Source organism: Argopecten irradians, chromosome 2, assembly GCF_041381155.1.
Source record: "Argopecten irradians isolate NY chromosome 2, Ai_NY, whole genome shotgun sequence".
Classification (NCBI taxonomy): domain Eukaryota; kingdom Metazoa; phylum Mollusca; class Bivalvia; order Pectinida; family Pectinidae; genus Argopecten; species Argopecten irradians.
The window spans coordinates 13729507-13751291 of record NC_091135.1 but is presented as its reverse complement, the minus strand read 5'-3'; the positions used below and the strand labels follow the sequence as shown (position 1 = coordinate 13751291).

At 34.7% G+C, this 21785-nt stretch overlaps 2 protein-coding genes and 1 pseudogene across 2 annotated transcripts; all 3 read right to left on the bottom strand.

Moving 5' to 3' along the window:
* Nucleotides 1–1399: 1399 nt before the first annotated feature.
* Nucleotides 1400–4155, bottom strand: LOC138314535 (uncharacterized). Its single transcript, XM_069254922.1, has 6 exons — nt 3921–4155; nt 3333–3404; nt 3019–3099; nt 2658–2789; nt 2396–2463; nt 1400–1981 (listed from the first exon to the last, which is right to left on the bottom strand). The coding sequence occupies exons 1-6, from the start codon at nt 3925–3927 to the stop codon at nt 1925–1927; spliced, it is 417 nt and encodes a 138-aa protein (XP_069111023.1). The 5' UTR covers nt 3928–4155; the 3' UTR covers nt 1400–1924.
* A 3216-nt stretch (nt 4156–7371) lies between these two features.
* LOC138314534 (uncharacterized) lies at nt 7372–9998 on the bottom strand. Its single transcript, XM_069254921.1, has 6 exons — nt 9909–9998; nt 9323–9394; nt 9009–9089; nt 8649–8780; nt 8370–8437; nt 7372–7953 (listed from the first exon to the last, which is right to left on the bottom strand). The coding sequence occupies exons 1-6, from the start codon at nt 9913–9915 to the stop codon at nt 7897–7899; spliced, it is 417 nt and encodes a 138-aa protein (XP_069111022.1). The 5' UTR covers nt 9916–9998; the 3' UTR covers nt 7372–7896.
* Nucleotides 9999–16405: 6407 nt separating this feature from the next.
* On the bottom strand, nt 16406–21747 carry LOC138316449 (uncharacterized; annotated as a pseudogene).
* Nucleotides 21748–21785: the final 38 nt, after the last annotated feature.

Sequence of the window (21785 nt, the reverse complement as noted above, 5' to 3'; positions counted from 1 at the left end):
ATAGAAAGCAAATACGGACATGGACACAATAAACAGTGGCATTTGAACATATTTATCAATTACAAAAAACAATTTACTGTTACATGGGTCAAAACAGATCCCTGTTTAAGAGCATATTACGTATAATTATTTTTATATTACAGTATAACTTGTCTAAACCGAACCCTGTATAAACCGGAAACTTGTATATACCGATTAATTTGTTTGGTCCCGGCAAATTTCTTTATAAACTATAGTACCCAAAACCTGCATAATCCGGAATCTGTCTACTCTGAAAACCGGAACTGTCTAGGTAATGTTACTATACCTTTCTTTGTAAAATTAACTTGGGCAAACCGGCGGAAATGTTTTCACATGGGACTGATCATGAGGCGCCTAAGGGGATTTACCTGTACCGATATACAAAGGGCTAGATAATGACAACTTTTCACTTTTCATTCGACGGTTTTGTTACATGTACATTGTATTTGTGAATACTTTTCGCGGTCAATTCTAACAATTGTAGCACATCGAGAGAAATGGATCGTACATGTATACACCTCAGAAACCAAGAAAAGAGTAGGATGGAATTCTGTGTTCTACCATGTACATATGTGAGAATAAATGTTTGTGCTGTAATAAAAAAAAAAATTCTTCTGGTGATTTTCATGTGAACATATTGTGATAAGGTTCTATCCTCTATTAACCGGACACCTGTATAAACCGAACAAATAGACTGGCCCTGTTCACATCCGGTTTAGACAAGTTATACTGTACTGAATGGATTTAACTTTAAACATTTCATCCAGCAGGGCGCCGTTTTGGTCCCTCCGTGAACCCTCCTTACTTTCATTTTACTAACTCGAGTAAATAGTAATTGTGTCGTGTTAACATAAGTAAAACATATACGTTTATGTCTTACTGGTTAGATTGAAAAGAAATGTGTAATTGATTACTGCTCAGCTACAATTCTACAAATGTGTTTGTTTGGCATTTAACGGTAAATACTAGAGACCGCAGAACCAAATGATTTTCCATAGACGACAATGTTAACGTTTGTCACTGTCCGGGTTTGATGAACTTTTCAAGTCCGGTCATTCAACACTAATTTTGACGAGAGTCATCAAACACAACTGTGAAAAAAAAATCGTTAAAGAAGTACCATCTTCTTAAACTTTTGCGTGGCGGTTCCATATCTTGTTGAATTCCGCACTAAAAATTGAATAAAATTTTCATAAAATTGCTATTTTGATTATTTCCCTTCCCCCGTCAGAAAGAGGCTGAAAAGAATTAAAAATGTCCTTACATATTTCACGTCTATATTTATTGTCTTAATCACACATTAAACATTTGAAACTGATGCACCATTAATACCCAATCAGCAGGCTCGAACCATTCACCTCACTATGAAATCTTGTGCCCAAAAGGTGATTCCCGGAACTCTATTTTGGTTTGATTATGCGACCCCTACTGTTAATTTTAACTGCATTAGAAAACAATCGTGAACCGGAAGTTCTTCTTCTAAAAACAATTTAATGTAACGATCTAAAACCAAAAAATTAATTAGCAGATTACATAGAGTGAACAATTATAACAAAACTGCCTCGATTTTCGTGTAAGTTCCGAACATACTTGATATTATCATAAAACAAACAACAGGTACATGTAGCTACTAAATATTTGTCTTTAATATTGTAATCTATAAAATTAATATAATATACATCAAAATATAAAAAATATGCCTGTAGAGGTTCTTATTAAAATGGCGGACAAGATATGTAAAAACAATTCTAAAAGAGTACATTATGTGTGCCATGAATCGATCGTTTCTGCTCTTGTTGACTTTCAACGTCAAAACAACAGAACGTCAGAATACATGTGTCCATCATATTTCAGTTGTCCTTGAATTGTCCGTAAAACATCACCATTTTATCTGTTTGTTCGATCATACGCTGTAACTGCCGATGGCTGGGGAAGCGGGGACGTCATTTCTTACTTGACGCTGACAATAATGAATTATCGTAAATATTTGCATATAGAACATAGAAATCTTGACCAGTTTACCTTTAATTAAGATTGTAACGAATATCAAGTTAAAATTTCAGTGGATGTTGTACTTTCAAAATCCGCTATCAATCATTATCAATTTAACATAGAAACAGATCAAGGCCATCTGTACCCCGAGAAATTCACATCTGCATTTAAATTCAGTTTGGTACATGGAGTGGATAATAGACATCGTGCAATAGTGATATCCTTGTTATAGGTATAGTATTGATATGTATATATCATACTAATTACACTAATTATACTCAGATCCTAGACCTTACATATCTCAGCCTTACATCCGGAATTAAATAACTTCAACAAGTATTCATATATGGAATGTTGTTCAGGCAAAATTACATGTTCTTACTGAAAGTAGAATGTCGTGTAACGATTTCGTCGCCCTGTATTTCTTCATCATATTGTACCATCCAGTTTCTGTAATGAAAATTAATATCGTCAATTTGATGTTTTATAAATACACCAATACATTCAGTAAAATTGATTATCAAGCTCTAACTGTTACAAAATGAAGGACTGATGCCATCTCCTTGAGGCACACCTAGGAATGTTCTAAATTAAGGCATGCTATCTCTAACATTTGGATATAATCGCAAATGACAATTGTATACCGTTTTGGGTTTTAGAGTAGTCTTTCTTGTAGAAGAGGTGGTGCCATATTTTGCTCCGATTGTCGCTTTTCTCTCTTAGTTCTGTTTCCTCTTTTTCCAGGATCGGGGAACTGCTTCGAGCCGATTTGGATTCTGTTAGAATAAATATATATCAATTTACAATAAATATTCACATTTGTAGTACTAATCTATTATTTACAAAGAACAGAAATATTACTATCCTTGCAGTTCCAAAACAAACATATTTATAGCAGACATGGTATTATTGCGAACAAATGAAAGAATTGTTTGTGTGATGGAGGGGTGAAAGTTTATCACTGATTAGTTTCCGAGATGCGTATGCACATGTACTGAGCCTTACCTGGTACATCCGGGAGATATTTTGACCAGGCGGGAGTCATCATTTCCTCTCTAGTAGCGGGAGCAGGAGGAACAATTGGGACTGGAAAAATCGATATCGGTAATGTAACAGGGGCAACGAATTCAGTTCAGAAACTTCAAACCTAAAACAAAACTCATTTTTCTCTTAATTTCGTCAACTTATTGAAGCGGCTCATTGTGATTGATAGTTTCTATCGCGTTGATGTGTTATCAAAATCAAAATGATTGTTTTAATCTCGTTTTGAGCACTGATGGGATTTCTCGAGATGTCCGGTGAGATCTTAATCTACTTACGATGGTTGAAGCCTTTCTGTGGGCTTGGTGCTATGTGCTTCAGTTTGATGTAGCCTGAACTTGTCATAAAACCTTAAAAAATATAACAAAACCCATTGCTGGGATTGAGATACTCAGAATATATAAATGTAATGAATAAAAAAAAAATTTCGACCAGATTTCATTGTTGTTTGTCAATCTCCAGACCTACATGATGGAGCTACATGTACGGTTTTCAAAGGAGGAAAATACATCTCGAATAGGCTAAACAATATACACTGTAGGTTGGTTGATAACTAAACAAAACACAAGGAAAGAAATGAAGAAAGAAAATATCTGTAAACGAAACGCCAAAATCACATTTTAGCGCAAAACCGATATTTAAAAAATAAAAGATTTACTTATCTTATTTATATAGGCAACAATATTTTATTAAAAGAATAAATTCCAGCGCGCAATGCGATAAATATGATTAGCGCCAAAACACGTATGTTTACCGTAAGTGTATTTCAATCAATCTATATGTCGATTGTTTTAGACAGATATCCGTTAATATATTTAATAATTACTTACAACTACACAGTACAAATACTCGACACAATGACTGACCTTCCATAACGGATACAGTTTGATGTAGCTGTCAATTTCCTAGATAAATCACTATTAAAACAATACCGCAGATGAGTACATGTACAAATGTAGCGTGCAGCAAGAATCTGGTTGTGAAGCAGATTGATGTTGACGTAACAATTCAACATGGGGTCTATGACGTCATAATAGTTAACATAACAATGACGTCATAGATATGGAGGTACATGTAGCTCACAAGAAGTAGATTAGTACACTTTATGAAAACTGATCATGTTATTATATGATTATGTAAATTAACACCGTTGTAAGCTCTAGTGGCTTCTGGAGGCGTGTCCTTGTATACAATCGTTGTCCAATCAAGTAACATTAAAAACATGTAGGAGAAAATTATAGGGCTCACTGTGCCGGTGCTTGTTCATGCGTGACTTATATGAGTTCAGTGTCATTGCAGATACCACTTTTTCAGGTAGACAGTTCCATGTATCCACAGTTCCACTATACAAGAAGACACAACACGAACATACCGCAGTCTCCCAGTACACTCACCTCGCACAACATACACGCAACACACCGCATACATGGAAGGCCGTCCTTACATGACCATAGCTGTTAATAGGACTTGAATTTGTGCTTTGTGACATTCAATCTTGCACCGCGCTTCAGAATCTTTTTTGAGTGCCCTCTGGTGACAGTAACAGGAGACATTGTAAATAGTTTGTCTTTGTCCATAATATCGATATCATTGATTATTTTGTAGACCTGGACAATATCTGCTCGTTTCCGTCGATACTGAAGACTTGGTATTCCTAGTGATCTGAGACGTTGTTCATATGTCAGGTTGTGTAAACCTTTCACTCTCTTTGTAGCTCGTCTTTGGACATTTTCAATCAAAATTTGGTCCTTAATAGAAATTTGGTTCCATACGCATGATCCGTATTCCAGATGAGGCCTGACAAGAGTTTTTTAAAGGTTCAAAAACATGTCTTTGTTGATATAGCTAAATGTTTTGAATATCAATCCTGTAATTCGGTTGGCTTTAGAGACTAAATTATTCACATGCTGACTAAATTTGAGGTGAGGATCAAATGTAACACTAAGATCTTTTTTCCGAACTACATTTGATTATTTCTTCATTTGTGCCCATTTTGTAGCAGAAGTTGTCATGTTGATTTGAATTTCCAATAGACATGTGTTTACACTTTTTGGTGTTAAATTCCATGTTCCATGTCTCAGACCATTTAATGATATTGTCGACGTCATTCTATAGTTCTAGTCGGTCTCTGACACATCCAATACCTTTCATCAGCTTAGCGTCGTCGGCAAACATTTTCACGACCGAGTTTAACACTTACATCATGCTTTACAATTCTTAAGTATAGTCATTCAATTGTAATAAATACCTGTAAAAAGTATATATCTAATTTATCTGCACAACATTTACAATTTACCAGAAAATTAGCATGATTTTTGGACCAAAAGTTCGAAACACTCTACTCAGTTTTCTTTTTTAAACCTACCTGAACTTGACAATTCCTATGCCAATAGCAGAATAAGCCATATCTGTATATGTCAATCTTGCAGGTTTTTCGACAATTTTGCCATTGATTTTACTTCTAGTATTTCCGGTCAAAAGACGCTTCCGGAGGATCCCAAAAACTTTATCTCTAACCCAGTTTAGCTGTGTTTATTTTTCAAACATTTGAAACTTGCCTTTATTTCTCCATATTGAATAGACCAATTTTAGAATATATTTGGTTTTTATTTCTTTATGTATGATTACAAACGGGGGCTTTCCGCGTAATGAAAGTACTTCCGGGGGCTAGGTCGCTCTTCTGTATTGCTTTACCTCAGGAATATACAAGGGAGTTAATATGTATCAAATAATCATGTACTTATCAAATTTCTTTTAGAAACTAGTTGTTGACCCAAGATACATGACGCCATGTGGATTACTATAATTGAAGTTTGTGCAGCATGATTCATGTTTGTTCCAATTGCGAGTATCATTGAAACCTTGTTGTGTGGCCTGTAACGGCTTCATCGTAAAGTTGATTGTGTTATATCATTTGAACATAGAAAGCAAATACGGACATGGACACAATAAACAGTGGCATTTGAACATATTTATCAATTACAAAAAATAATTTACTGTTACATGGGTCAAAACAGATCCCTGTTTAAGAGCATATTACGTATAATTATTTTTATATTACAGTATAACTTGTCTAAACCGAACCCTGTATAAACCGGAAACTTTTATATACCGATTAATTTGTTTGGTCCCGGCAAATTTCTTTATAAACTATAGTACCCAAAACCTGCATAATCCGGAATCTGTCTACTCTGAAAACCGGAACTGTCTAGGTAATGTTACTATACCTTTCTTTGTAAAATTAACTTGGGCAAACCGGCAGCAATGTTTTCACAACATGGGACTGATCATGAGGCGCCTAAGGGGATTTACCTGTACCGGTATACAAAGGGTTAGATGATGACAACTTTTCACTTTTCATTCGACGGTTTTGTTACATGTACATTGTATTTGTGAATACTTTTCACGGTCAATTCTAACAATTGTAGCACACCGAGAGAAATGGATCGTACATGTATACACCTCAGAAACCAAGAAAAGAGTAGGATGGAATTCTGTATTCTACCATGTACATATGTGAGAATAAATGTTTGTGCTGTAATAAAAAAATTCTTCTGGTGATTTTCATGTGAACATATTGTGATAAGGTTCTATCCTCTATTAACCGGACACCTGTATAAACCGAACAAATAGACTGGCCCTGTTCACATCCGGTTTAGACAAGTTATACTGTACTGAATGGATTTAACTTTAAACATTTCATCCAGCAGGGCGCCGTTTTGGTCCCTCCGTGAACCCTCCTTACTTTCATTTTACTAACTCGAGTAAATAGTAATTGTGTCGTGTTAACATAAGTAAAACATATACGTTTATGTCTTACTGGTTAGATTGAAAAGAAATGTGTAATTGATTACTGCTCAGCTACAATTCTACAAATATGTTTGCTTGGCATTTAACGGTAAATACTAGAGACCGCAGAACCAAATGATTTTCCATAGACGACAATGTTAACGTTTGTCACTGTCCGGGTTTGATGAACTTTTCAAGTCCGGTCATTCAACACTAATTTTGACGAGAGTCATCAAACACAACTGTGAAAAAAAATCGTTAAAGAAGTACCATCTTCTTAAACTTTTGCGTGGCGGTTCCATATCTTGTTGAATTCCGCACTAAAAATTGAATAAAATTTTCATAAAATTGCTATTTTGATTATTTCCCTTCCCCCGTCAGAAAGAGGCTGAAAAGAATTAAAAATGTCCTTACATATTTCACGTCTATATTTATTGTCTTAATCACACATTAAACATTTGAAACTGATGCACCATTAATACCCAATCAGCAGGCTCGAACCATTCACCTCACTATGAAATCTTGTGCCCAAAAGGTGATTCCCGGAACTCTATTTTGGTTTGATTATGCGACCCCTACTGTTAATTTTAACTGCATTAGAAAACAATCGTGAACCGGAAGTTCTTCTTCTAAAAACAATTTAATGTAACGATCTAAAACCAAAAAATTAATTAGCAGATTACATAGAGTGAACAATTATAACAAAACTGCCTCGATTTTCGTGTAAGTTCCGAACATACTTGATATTATCATAAAACAAACAACAGGTACATGTAGCTACTAAATATTTGTCTTTAATATTGTAATCTATAAAATTAATATAATATACATCAAAATATAAAAAATATGCCTGTAGAGGTTCTTATTAAAATGGCGGACAAGATATGTAAAAACAATTCTAAAAGAGTACATTATGTGTGCCATGAATCGATCGTTTCTGCTCTTGTTGACTTTCAACGTCAAAACAACAGAACGTCAGAATACATGTGTCCATCATATTTCAGTTGTCCTTGAATTGTCCGTAAAACATCACCATTTTATCTGTTTGTTCGATCATACGCTGTAACTGCCGATGGCTGGGGAAGCGGGGACGTCATTTCTTACTTGACGCTGAAAATAATGAATTATCGTAAATATTTGCATATAGAACATAAAAATCTTGACCAGTTTACCTTTAATTAAGATTGTAACGAATATCAAGTTAAAATTTCAGTGGATGTTGTACTTTCAAAATCCGCTATCAATCATTATCAATTTAACATAGAGTAACAAATCAAGGCCATCTGTACCCCGAGAAATTCACATCTGCATTTAAATTCAGTTTGGTACATGGAGTGGATAATAGACATCGTGCAATAGTGATATCCTTGTTATAGGTATAGTATTGATATGTATATATCATACTAATTACACTAATTATACTCAGATCCTAGACCGTACATATCTCAGCCTTACATCCGGAATTCAATAACTTCAACAAGTATTCATATATGGAATGTTGTTCAGGCAAAATTACATGTTCTTACTGAAAGTAGAATGTCGTGTAACGATTTCGTCGCCCTGTATTTCTTCATCATATTGTACCATCCAGTTTCTGTAATGAAAATTAATATCGTCAATTCGATGTTTTATACATACACCAATACATTTAGTAGAATTAATTAACAAGCTTTAACTGTTACAAAAATGAAGGACTGATGACATCTCCTTGAGGTACACCTAGGAATGTTCTAAATTAAGACATGCTAGCTCTAACATTTGGATATAATCGCAAAAGGTAAAATATTGCAATGACAATGGTATACCGTTTTGGGTTTTAGAGTAGTCTTTCTTGTAGAAGAGGTGGTGCCATATTTTGCTCCGATTGTCGCTTTTCTCTCTTAGTTCTGTTTCCTCTTTTTCCAGGATCGGGGAACTGCTTCGAGCCGATTTGGATTCTGTTAGAATAAATATATATCAATTTACAATAAATATTCACATTTGTAGTACTAATCAATTATTTACAAAGAACAGAATATTACTATCCTTGCAGTTCCAAAACAAACATATTTATAGCAGATATGGTATTATTGCGAACAAATGAAAGATATGTTTGTGTGATGGAGGGGTGAAAGTTTATCACTGATTAGTTTCCGAGATGCGTATGCACATGTACTGAGCCTTACCTGGTACATCCGGGAGATATTTTGACCAGGCGGGAGTCATCATTTCCTCTCTAGTAGCGGGAGCAGGAGGAACAATTGGGGCTGGAAAAATCGATATCGGTAATGTAACAGGGGCAACGAATTCAGTTCAGAAACTTCAAACCTAAAACAAAACTCATTTTTCTCTTAATTTCGTCAACTTATTGAAGCGGCTCATTGTGATTGATAGTTTCTATCGCGTTGATGTGTTATCAAAATCAAAATGATTGTTTTAATCTCGTTTTGAGCATTGATGGGATTTCTCGAGATGTCCGGTGAGATCTTAATCTACTTACGATGGTTGAAGCCTTTCTGTGGGCTTGGTGCTATGTGCTTCAGTTTGATGTAGCCTGAACTTGTCATAAAACCTTAAAAAATATAACAAAACCCATTGCTGGGATTGAGATACTCAGAATATATAAATGTAATGAATAAAAAACAATTTCGACCAGATTTCATTGTTGTTTGTCAATCTCCAGACCTACATGATGGAGCTACATGTACGGTTTTCAAAGGAGGAAAATACATCTCGAATAGGCTAAACAATATACACTGTAGGTTGGTTGATAACTTAACAAAACACAAGGAAAGAAATGAAGAAAGAAAATATCTGTAAACGAAACGCCAAAATCACATTTTAGCGCAAAACCGATATTTAAAAAATAAAAGATTTACTTATCTTATTTATATAGGCAACAATATTTTATAAAAGAATAAATTCCAGCGCGCAATGCGATAAATATGATTAGCGCCAAAACACGTATGTTTACCGTAAGTGTATTTCAATCAATCTATATGTCGATTGTTTTAGACAGATATCCGTTAATATATTTAATAATTACTTACAACTACACAGTACAAATACTCGACACAACGACTCACCTTCCATAACGGATACAGTTTGATGTAGCTGTCAATTTCCTAGATAAATCACTATTAAAACAATACCGCAGATGAGTACATGTACAAATGCGTGCAGCAAGAATCTGGTTGTGAAGCAGATTGATGTTGACGTAACAATTCAACATGGGGTCTATGACGTCATAATAGTTAACATAACAATGACGTCATAGATATGGAGGTACATGTAGCTCACAAGAAGTAGATTAGTACACTTTATGAAAACTGATCATGTTATTATATGATTATGTAAATTAAGACCGTTGTAAGCTCTAGTGGCTTCTGGAGGCGTGTCCTTGTATACAATCGTTGTCCAATCAAGTAACATTAAAAACATGTAGGAGAAAATTATAGGGCTCACTGTGCCGGTGCTTGTTCATGCGTGACTTATATGAGTTCAGTGTCATTGCAGATACCACTTTTTCAGGTAGACAGTTCCATGTATCCACAGTTCCACTATACAAGAAGACACAACACGAACATACCGCAGTCTCCCAGTACACTCACCTCGCACAACATACACGCAACACACCGCATACATGGAAGGCCGTCCTTACATGACCATAGCTGTTAATAGGACTTGAATTTGTGCTTTGTGACATTCAATCTTGCACCGCGCTTCAGAATCTTTTTTGAGTGCCCTCTGGTGACAGTAACAGGAGACATTGTAAATAGTTTGTCTTTGTCCATAATATCGATATCATTGATTATTTTGTAGACCTGGACAATATCTGCTCGTTTCCGTCGATACTGAAGACTTGGTATTCCTAGTGATCTGAGACGTTGTTCATATGTCAGGTTGTGTAAACCTTTCACTCTCTTTGTAGCTCGTCTTTGGACATTTTCAATCAAAATTTGGTCCTTAATAGAAATTTGGTTCCATACGCATGATCCGTATTCCAGATGAGGCCTGACAAGAGTTTTTTAAAGGTTCAAAAACATGTCTTTGTTGATATAGCTAAATGTTTTGAATATCAATCCTGTAATTCGGTTGGCTTTAGAGACTAAATTATTCACATGCTGACTAAATTTGAGGTGAGGATCAAATGTAACACTAAGATCTTTTTTCCGAACTACATTTGATTATTTCTTCATTTGTGCCCATTTTGTAGCAGAAGTTGTCATGTTTTGAATTTCCAATAGACTTGTGTTTGCACTTTTTGGTGTTAAATTCCATGTTCCATGTCTCAGACCATTTAATGATATTGTCGACGTCATTCTATAGTTCTAGTCTGTCTCTGACACATCCAATACCTTTCATCAGCTTAGCGTCGTCGGCAAACATTTTCACGACCGAGTTTAACACTTACATCATGCTTTAGAATTCTTAAGTATAGTCATTCAATTGTAATAAATACCTGTAAAAAGTATATATCTAATTTATCTGCACAACATTTACAATTTACCTGAAAATTTGCATGATTTTTGGACCAAATTTTCGAAACACTCTACTCAGTTTTCTTTTTTAAACCTACCTGAACTTGACAATTCCTATGCCAATAGCAGAATAAGCCATATCTGTATATGTCAATCTTGCAGGTTTTTCGACAATATTGCCATTGATTTTACTTTTAGTATTTCCGGTCAAGAGACACTTCCGGAGGATCCCAAAAGCTTTATCTCTAACCCAGTTTAGCTGTGTTTATTTTTCAAACATTTGAAACTTGCCTTTATTTCTCCATATTGAATAGACCAATTTTAGAATATATTTGGTTTTTATTTCTTTATGTATGATTACAAACAGGGGCTTTCCGCGTAATGAAAGTACTTTCGGGGGCTATGTCGCTCTTCTGTATTGCTTTACCTCAGGAATATACAAGGGAGTTAATATGTATCAAATAATCATGTACTTATCAAATTTCTTTTAGAAACTAGTTGTTGACCCAAGATACATGACGCCATGTGGATTACTATAATTGAAGTTTGTGCAGCATGATTCATGTTTGTTCCAATTGCGAGTATCATTGAAACCTTGTTGTGTGGCCTGTAACGGCTTCATCGTAAAGTTGATTGTGTTATATCATTTGAACATAGAAAGCAAATACGGACATGGACACAATAAACAGTGGCATTTGAACATATTTATCAATTACAAAAAATAATTTACTGTTACATGGGTCAAAACAGATCCCTGTTTAAGAGCATATTACGTATAATTATTTTTATATTACAGTATAACTTGTCTAAACCGAACCCTGTATAAACCGGAAACTTGTATATACCGATTAATTTGTTTGGTCCCGGCAAATTTCTTTATAAACTATAGTACCCAAAACCTGCATAATCCGGAATCTGTCTACTCTGAAAACCGGAACTGTCTAGGTAATGTTACTATACCTTTCTTTGTAAAATTAACTTGGGCAAACCGGCGGAAATGTTTTCACATGGGACTGATCATGAGGCGCCTAAGGGGATTTACCTGTACCGATATACAAAGGGCTAGATAATGACAACTTTTCACTTTTCATTCGACGGTTTTGTTACATGTACATTGTATTTGTGAATACTTTTCGCGGTCAATTCTAACAATTGTAGCACATCGAGAGAAATGGATCGTACATGTATACACCTCAGAAACCAAGAAAAGAGTAGGATGGAATTCTGTGTTCTACCATGTACATATGTGAGAATAAATGTTTGTGCTGTAATAAAAAAAAATTCTTCTGGTGATTTTCATGTGAACATATTGTGATAAGGTTCTATCCTCTATTAACCGGACACCTGTATAAACCGAACAAATAGACTGGCCCTGTTCACATCCGGTTTAGACAAGTTATACTGTACTGAATGGATTTAACTTTAAACATTTCATCCAGCAGGGCGCCGTTTTGGTCCCTCCGTGAACCCTCCTTACTTTCATTTTACTAACTCGAGTAAATAGTAATTGTGTCGTGTTAACATAAGTAAAACATATACGTTTATGTCTTACTGGTTAGATTGAAAAGAAATGTGTAATTGATTACTCTCAGCTACAATTCTACAAATGTGTTTGTGTTTGGCATTTAACGGTAAATACTAGAGACCGCAGAACCAAATGATTTTCCATAGACGACAATGTTAACGTTTGTCACTGTCCGGGTTTGATGAACTTTTCAAGTCCGGTCATTCAACACTAATTTTGACGAGAGTCATCAAACACAACTGTGAAAAAAAATCGTTAAAGAAGTACCATCTTCTTAAACTTTTGCGTGGCGGTTCCATATCTTGTTGAATTCCGCACTAAAAATTGAATAAAATTTTCATAAAATTGCTATTTTGATTATTTCCCTTCCCCCGTCAGAAAGAGGCTGAAAAGAATTAAAAATGTCCTTACATATTTCACGTCTATATTTATTGTCTTAATCACACATTAAACATTTGAAACTGATGCACCATTAATACCCAATCAGCAGGCTCGAACCATTCACCTCACTATGAAATCTTGTGCCCAAAAGGTGATTCCCGGAACTCTATTTTGGTTTGATTATGCGACCCCTACTGTTAATTTTAACTGCATTAGAAAACAATCGTGAACCGGAAGTTCTTCTTCTAAAAACAATTTAATGTAACGATCTAAAACCAAAAAATTAATTAGCAGATTACATAGAGTGAACAATTATAACAAAACTGCCTCGATTTTCGTGTAAGTTCCGAACATACTTGATATTATCATAAAACAAACAACAGGTACATGTAGCTACTAAATATTTGTCTTTAATATTGTAATCTATAAAATTAATATAATATACATCAAAATATAAAAAATATGCCTGTAGAGGTTCTTATTAAAATGGCGGACAAGATATGTAAAAACAATTCTAAAAGAGTACATTATGTGTGCCATGAATCGATCGTTTCTGCTCTTGTTGACTTTCAACGTCAAAACAACAGAACGTCAGAATACATGTGTCCATCATATTTCAGTTGTCCTTGAATTGTCCGTAAAACATCACCATTTTATCTGTTTGTTCGATCATACGCTGTAACTGCCGATGGCTGGGGAAGCGGGGACGTCATTTCTTACTTGACGCTGAAAATAATGAATTATCGTAAATATTTGCATATAGAACATAAAAATCTTGACCAGTTTACCTTTAATTAAGATTGTAACGAATATCAAGTTAAAATTTCAGTGGATGTTGTACTTTCAAAATCCGCTATCAATCATTATCAATTTAACATAGAAACAGATCAAGGCCATCTGTACCCCGAGAAATTCACCTCTGCATTTAAATTCAGTTTGGTACATGGAGTGGATAATAGACATTGTGCAATAGTGATCTCCTTGTTATAGGTATAGTATTGATATGTATATATCATACTAATTACACTAATTATACTCAGATCCTAGACCGTACATATCTCAGCCTTACATCCGGAATTAAATAACTTCAACAAGTATTCATATATGGAATGTTGTTCAGGCAAAATTACATGTTCTTACTGAAAGTAGAATGTCGTGTAACGATTTCGTCACCCTGTATTTCTTCATCACATTGTACCACCCAGTTTCTGTAATGAAAATTAATATCGTCAATTCGATGTTTTATACATACACCAATACATTTAGTAGAATTAATTAACAAGCTTTAACTGTTACAAAATGAAGGACTGATGACATCTCCTTGAGGTACACCTAGGAATGTTCTAAATAAAGACGTGCTAGCTCTAACATCTGAATGTAATCGCAAAAGGTAAAATATTGCAATGACAATGGTATACCGTTTTGGGTTTTAGAGTAGTCTTTCTTGTAGAAGAGGTGGTGCCATATTTTGCTCCGATTGTCGCTTTTCTCTCTTAGTTCTGTTTCCTCTTTTTCCAGGATCGGGGAACTGCTTCGAGCCGATTTGGATTCTGTTAGAATAAATATATATCAATTTACAATAAATATTCACATTTGTAGTACTAATCTATTATTTACAAAGAACAGAAATATTACTATCCTTGCAGTTCCAAAACAAACATATTTATAGCAGACATGGTATTATTGCGAACAAATGAAAGAATTGTTTGTGTGATGGAGGGGTGAAAGTTTATCACTGATTAGTTTTCCGAGATATGTATGCACATGTACTGAGCCTTACCTGGTACATCCGGGAGATATTTTGACCAGGCGGGAGTCATCATTTCCTCCTCTAGTAGCGGGAGCAGGAGGAACAATTGGGGCTGGAAAAATCGATATCGGTAATGTAACAGGGGCAACGAATTCAGTTCAGAAACTTCAAACCTAAAACAAAACTCATTTTTCTCTTAATTTCGTCAACTTATTGAAGCGGCTCATTGTGATTGATAGTTTCTATCGCGTTGATGTGTTATCAAAATCAAAATGATTGTTTTAATCTCGTTTTGAGCACTGATGGGATTTCTCGAGATGTCCGGTGAGATCTTAATCTACTTACGATGGTTGAAGCCTTTCTGTGGGCTTGGTGCTATGTGCTTCAGTTTGATGTAGCCTGAACTTGTCATAAAACCTTAAAAAATATAACAAAACCCATTGCTGGGATTGAGATACTCAGAATATATAAATGTAATGAATAAAAAACAATTTCGACCAGATTTCATTGTTGTTTGTCAATCTCCAGACCTACATGATGGAGCTACATGTACGGTTTTCAAAGGAGGAAAATACATCTCGAATAGGCTAAACAATATACACTGTAGGTTGGTTGATAACTTAACAAAACACAAGGAAAGAAATGAAGAAAGAAAATATCTGTAAACGAAACGCCAAAATCACATTTTAGCGCAAAACCGATATTTAAAAAATAAAAGATTTACTTATCTTATTTATATAGGCAACAATATTTTATAAAAGAATAAATTCCAGCGCGCAATGCGATAAATATGATTAGCGCCAAAACACGTATGTTTACCGTAAGTGTATTTCAATCAATCTATATGTCGATTGTTTTAGACAGATATCCGTTAATATATTTAATAATTACTTACAACTACACAGTACAAATACTCGACACAACGACTCACCTTCCATAACGGATACAGTTTGATGTAGCTGTCAATTTCCTAGATAAATCACTATTAAAACAATACCGCAGATGAGTACCGTGCAGCAAGAATCTGGTTGTGAAGCAGCTTGATGTTGACGTAACAATTCAACATGGGGTCTATGACGTCATAATAGTTAACATAACAATGACGTCATAGATATGGAGGTACATGTAGCTCACAAGAAGTAGATTAGTACACTTTATGAAAACTGATCATGTTATTATATGATTATGTAAATTAACACCGTTGTAAGCTCTAGTGGCTTCTGGAGGCGTATCCTTACATGTATGTACAATCGTTGTCCAATCAAGTAACATTAGAAACATGTAGGAGAAAATTATAGGGCTCATTGTGCCGGTGCTTGTTCAGGTGTGACTTAAATGATTTCAGTGTCATTGCAGATACCACTTTTTCAGGTAGACAGTTCCATGTTCTACTGTTGAATTTGTGCTTTGTGACATTCAATCTTGCACCGCGCTTCAGAATCTTTTTTAGTGCCCTCTGGTGACAGTAACAGGAGACAGTGTAAATAGTTTGTCTTTGTCCATAATATCGATATCATTGATTATTTTGTAGATCTGGGCAATATCTGCTCGTTTCCGTCGATACTGAAGACTTGGTATTCCTAGTGATCCGAGACGTTGTTCATATGTCAGGTTGTTTAAACCTTTCACTCTTTTTGTAGCTCGTATCTGGACATTTTCAATCAAAATTTGGTCCTTAATAGAAATTTGGTTCCATACGCATGATCCGTATTCCAGATGAGGCCTGACAAGAGTTTTTTAAAGGTTCAAAAACATGTCTTTGTTGATATAGCTAAATGTTTTGAATATCAATCCTGTAATTCGGTTGGCTTTAGAGACTAAATTATTCACATGCTGACTAAATTTGAGGTGAGGATCAAATGTAACACTAAGATCTTTTTTTCCGAACTACATTTGATTATTTCTTTATTTGTGCCCATTTTGTAGCAGAAGTTGTCATGTTGATTTGAATTTCCAATAGACTTGTGTTTGCACTTTTTGGTGTTAAATTCCATGTTCCATGTCTCAGACCATTTAATGATATTGTCGACGTCATTCTATAGTTCTAGTCGGTCTCTGACACATCCAATACCTTTCATCAGCTTAGCGTCGTCGGCAAACATTTTCACGACCGAGTTTAACACTTACATCATGCTTTACAATTCTTAAGTATAGTCATTCAATTGTAATAAATACCTGTAAAAAGTATATATCTAATTTATCTGCACAACATTTACAATTTACCTGAAAATTTGCATGATTTTTGGACCAAATTTTCGAAACACTCTACTCAGTTTTCTTTTTTAAACCTACCTGAACTTGACAATTCCTATGCCAATAGCAGAATAAGCCATATCTGTATATGTCAATCTTGCAGGTTTTTCGACAATTTTGCCATTGATTTTACTTCTAGTATTTCCGGTCAAAAGACGCTTCCGGAGGATCCCAAAAACTTTATCTCTAACCCAGTTTAGCTGTGTTTATTTTTCAAACATTTGAAACTTGCCTTTATTTCTCCATATTGAATAGACCAATTTTAGAATATATTTGGTTTTTATTTCTTTATGTATGATTACAAACAGGGGCTTTCCGCGTAATGAAAGTACTTTCGGGGGCTAGGTCGCTCTTCTGTATTGCTTTACCTCAGGAATATACAAGGGAGTTAATATGTATCAAATAATCATGTACTTATCAAATTTCTTTTAGAAACTAGTTGTTGACCCAAGATACATGACGCCATGTGGATTACTATAATTGAAGTTTGTGCAGCATGATTCATGTTTGTTCCAATTGCGAGTATCATTGAAACCTTGTTGTGTGGCCTGTAACGGCTTCATCGTAAAGTTGATTGTGTTATATCATTTGAACATAGAAAGCAAATACGGACATGGACACAATAAACAGTGGCATTTGAACATATTTATCAATTACAAAAAATAATTTACTGTTACATGGGTCAAAACAGATCCCTGTTTAAGAGCATATTACGTATAATTATTTTTATATTACAGTATAACTTGTCTAAACCGAACCCTGTATAAACCGGAAACTTGTATATACCGATTAATTTGTTTGGTCCCGGCAAATTTCTTTATAAACTATAGTACCCAAAACCTGCATAATCCGGAATCTGTCTACTCTGAAAACCGGAACTGTCTAGGTAATGTTACTATACCTTTCTTTGTAAAATTAACTTGGGCAAACCGGCGGAAATGTTTTCACATGGGACTGATCATGAGGCGCCTAAGGGGATTTACCTGTACCGATATACAAAGGGCTAGATAATGACAACTTTTCACTTTTCATTCGACGGTTTTGTTACATGTACATTGTATTTGTGAATACTTTTCGCGGTCAATTCTAACAATTGTAGCACATCGAGAGAAATGGATCGTACATGTATACACCTCAGAAACCAAGAAAAGAGTAGGATGGAATTCTGTGTTCTACCATGTACATATGTGAGAATAAATGTTTGTGCTGTAATAAAAAAAATTCTTCTGGTGATTTTCATGTGAACATATTGTGATAAGGTTCTATCCTCTATTAACCGGACACCTGTATAAACCGAACAAATAGACTGGCCCTGTTCACATCCGGTTTAGACAAGTTATACTGTACTGAATGGATTTAACTTTAAACATTTCATCCAGCAGGGCGCCGTTTTGGTCCCTCCGTGAACCCTCCTTACTTTCATTTTACTAACTCGAGTAAATAGTAATTGTGTCGTGTTAACATAAGTAAAACATATACGTTTATGTCTTACTGGTTAGATTGAAAAGAAATGTGTAATTGATTACTGCTCAGCTACAATTCTACAAATGTGTTTGTTTGGCATTTAACGGTAAATACTAGAGACCGCAGAACCAAATGATTTTCCATAGACGACAATGTTAACGTTTGTCACTGTCCGGGTTTGATGAACTTTTCAAGTCCGGTCATTCAACACTAATTTTGACGAGAGTCATCAAACACAACTGTGAAAAAAAATCGTTAAAGAAGTACCATCTTCTTAAACTTTTGCGTGGGGGTTCCATATCTTGTTGAATTCCGCACTAAAAATTGAATAAAATTTTCATAAAATTGCTATTTTGATTATTTCCCTTCCCCCGTCAGAAAGAGGCTGAAAAGAATTCAAAATGTCCTTACATATTTCACGTCTACATTTATTGTCTTAATCACACATTAAACATTTGAAACTGATGCACCATTAATACCCAATCAGCAGGCTCGAACCATTCACCTCACTATGAAATCTTGTGCCCAAAAGGTGATTCCCGGAACTCTATTTTGGTTTGATTATGCGACCCCTACTGTTAATTTTAACTGCATTAGAAAACAATCGTGAACCGGAAGTTCTTCTTCTAAAAACAATTTAATGTAACGATCTAAAACCAAAAAATTAATTAGCAGATTACATAGAGTGAACAAAAAAAACAGACTGCCTCGATTTTCGTGTAAGTTCCGAACATACTTGATATTATCATAAAACAAACAACAGGTACATGTAGCTACTAAATATTTGTCTTTAATATTGTAATCTATAAAATTAATATAATATACATCAAAATATAAAAAAAAATATGCCTGTAGAGGTTCTTATTAAAATGGCGGACAAGATATGTAAAAACAATTCTAAAAGAGTACATTATGTGTGCCATGAATCGATCGTTTCTGCTCTTGTTGACTTTCAACGTCAAAACAACAGAACGTCAGAATACATGTGTCCATCATATTTCAGTTGTCCTTGAATTGTCCGTAAAACATCACCATTGTATCTGTTTGTTCGATCATACGCTGTAACTGCCGATGGCTGGGGAAGCGGGGACGTCATTTCTTACTTGACGCTGAAAATAATGAATTATCGTAAATATTTGCATATAGAACATAAAAATCTTGACCAGTTTACCTTTAATTAAGATTGTAACGAATATCAAGTTAAAATTTCAGTGGATGTTGTACTTTCAAAATCCGCTATCAATCATTATCAATTTAACATAGAAACAGATCAAGGCCATCTGTACCCCGAGAAATTCACCTCTGCATTTAAATTCAGTTTGGTACATGGAGTGGATAATAGACATCGTGCAATAGTGATATCCTTGTTATAGGTATAGTATTGATATGTATATATCATACTAATTACTAATACTGAAAGTAAAATGTCGTGTTGTTCAGCGTCTTATTTTTCGTCACCCTGTATTTCTTCATCACATTGTACCACCCAGTTTCTGTAATGAAAATTAATATCGTCAATTCGATGTTTTATACATACACCAATACATTTAGTAGAATTAATTAACAAGCTTTAACTGTTACAAAATGAAGGACTGGTGACATCTCCTTGAGGTACACCTTGGAATGTTCTAAATAAATACGTGCTAGCTCTAACATTTGAATGTAATCGCAAATGGTAAAATATTGCAATGAAGATTACATACCGTTTTGGGTTTTGGAATAGTCTTTCTTATAGAAGAGGTGGTGCCATATTTTGCTCCGATTGTCGCTTTTCTCTCTTAGTTCTGTTTCCTCTTTTTCCAGGATCGGGGAACTGCTTCGAGCCGATTTGGATTCTGTTAGAATAAATATATATCAATTTACAATAAATATTCACATTTGTAGTACTAATCAATTATTTACAAAGAACAGAATATTACTATCCTTGCAGTTCCAAAACAAACATATCTATAGCAGACATGGTATTATTGCGAACAAATGAAAGAATTGTTTGTGTGATGGAGGGGTGAAAGTTTATCACTGATTAGTTTTCAAGATATGTATGCACATGTACTGAGCCTTACCTGGTACATCCGGGAGATATTTTGACCAGGCGGGAGTCATCATTTCCTCTCTAGTAGCGGGAGCAGGAGGAACAATTGGAGCTGAAAAAAAATCGATATCGGTAATGTAACAGGGGCAACGAATTCAGTTCAGAAATTTCAAACCTAAAACAAAACTCATTTTTCTCTTAATTTCGTCAACTTGTTGAAGCGACTCATTGTGATTGATAGTTTCTATCGCGTTGATGTGTTATCAAAATCAAAATGATTGTTTTAATCTCGTTTTGAGCATTGATGGGATTTCTCGAGATGTTCGGTGAGATCTTAATCTACTTACGATGGTTGAAGCCTTTCTGTGGGCTTGGTGCTATGTGCTTCAGTTTGATGTAGCTTGAACTTGTCATAAAACCTTAAAAAAAATATAACAAACCCATTGCTAGGATTGAGATACTCAGAATATATAAATGTAATGAATAAAAAACAATTTCGACCAGATTTCATTGTTGTTGGTCAATCTCCAGACCTACATGATGGAGCTACATGTACGGTTTTCAAAGGAGGAAAATACATCTCGAATAGGCTAAACAATATACACTGTAGGTTGGTTGATAACTTAACAAAACACAAGGAAAGAAATGAAGAAAGAAAATATCTGTAAACGAAACGCCAAAATCACATTTTTAGCGCAAAACTGATATTTAAAAAATTAGCGGAACAATGCATAAAAGATTTACTTATCTTATTTATATATGCAACAATATTTTATAAAAGAATAAATTCCAGCGCGCAATGCGATAAATATGATTAGCGCCAAAACACGTATGTTTACAGTAAGTGTATTTCAATCAATCTATATGTCGATTGTTTTAGACAGATATCCGTTAATACATTTAATAATTACTTACAACTACACAGTACAAATACTCGACACAATGACTGACCTTCCATAACGGATACAGTTTGATGTAGCTGTCAATTTCCTTGATAAATCACTATTAAAACAATACCGCAGATGAGTAGCGTGCAGCAAAGAATCTGGTTGTGAAGCAGATTGATGTTGACGTAAC

Bases quoted from the DNA above. Each gene is read 5' to 3' on its own strand.
- LOC138314534 (XM_069254921.1), bottom strand. The intron at 8,438-8,648 runs GTATACCATTGT...TTTTCATTACAG, and splicing joins CTACTCTAAAACCCAAAACG to AAACTGGATGGTACAATATG. The intron at 7,954-8,369 runs GTAAGAACATGT...CATTATTTTCAG, and splicing joins TACACGACATTCTACTTTCA to CGTCAAGTAAGAAATGACGT.
- LOC138314535 (XM_069254922.1), bottom strand. The intron at 3,100-3,332 runs GTAAGTAGATTA...CGATTTTTCCAG, and splicing joins ACAGAAAGGCTTCAACCATC to TCCCAATTGTTCCTCCTGCT. The intron at 1,982-2,395 runs GTAAGAACATGT...CATTATTGTCAG, and splicing joins TACACGACATTCTACTTTCA to CGTCAAGTAAGAAATGACGT.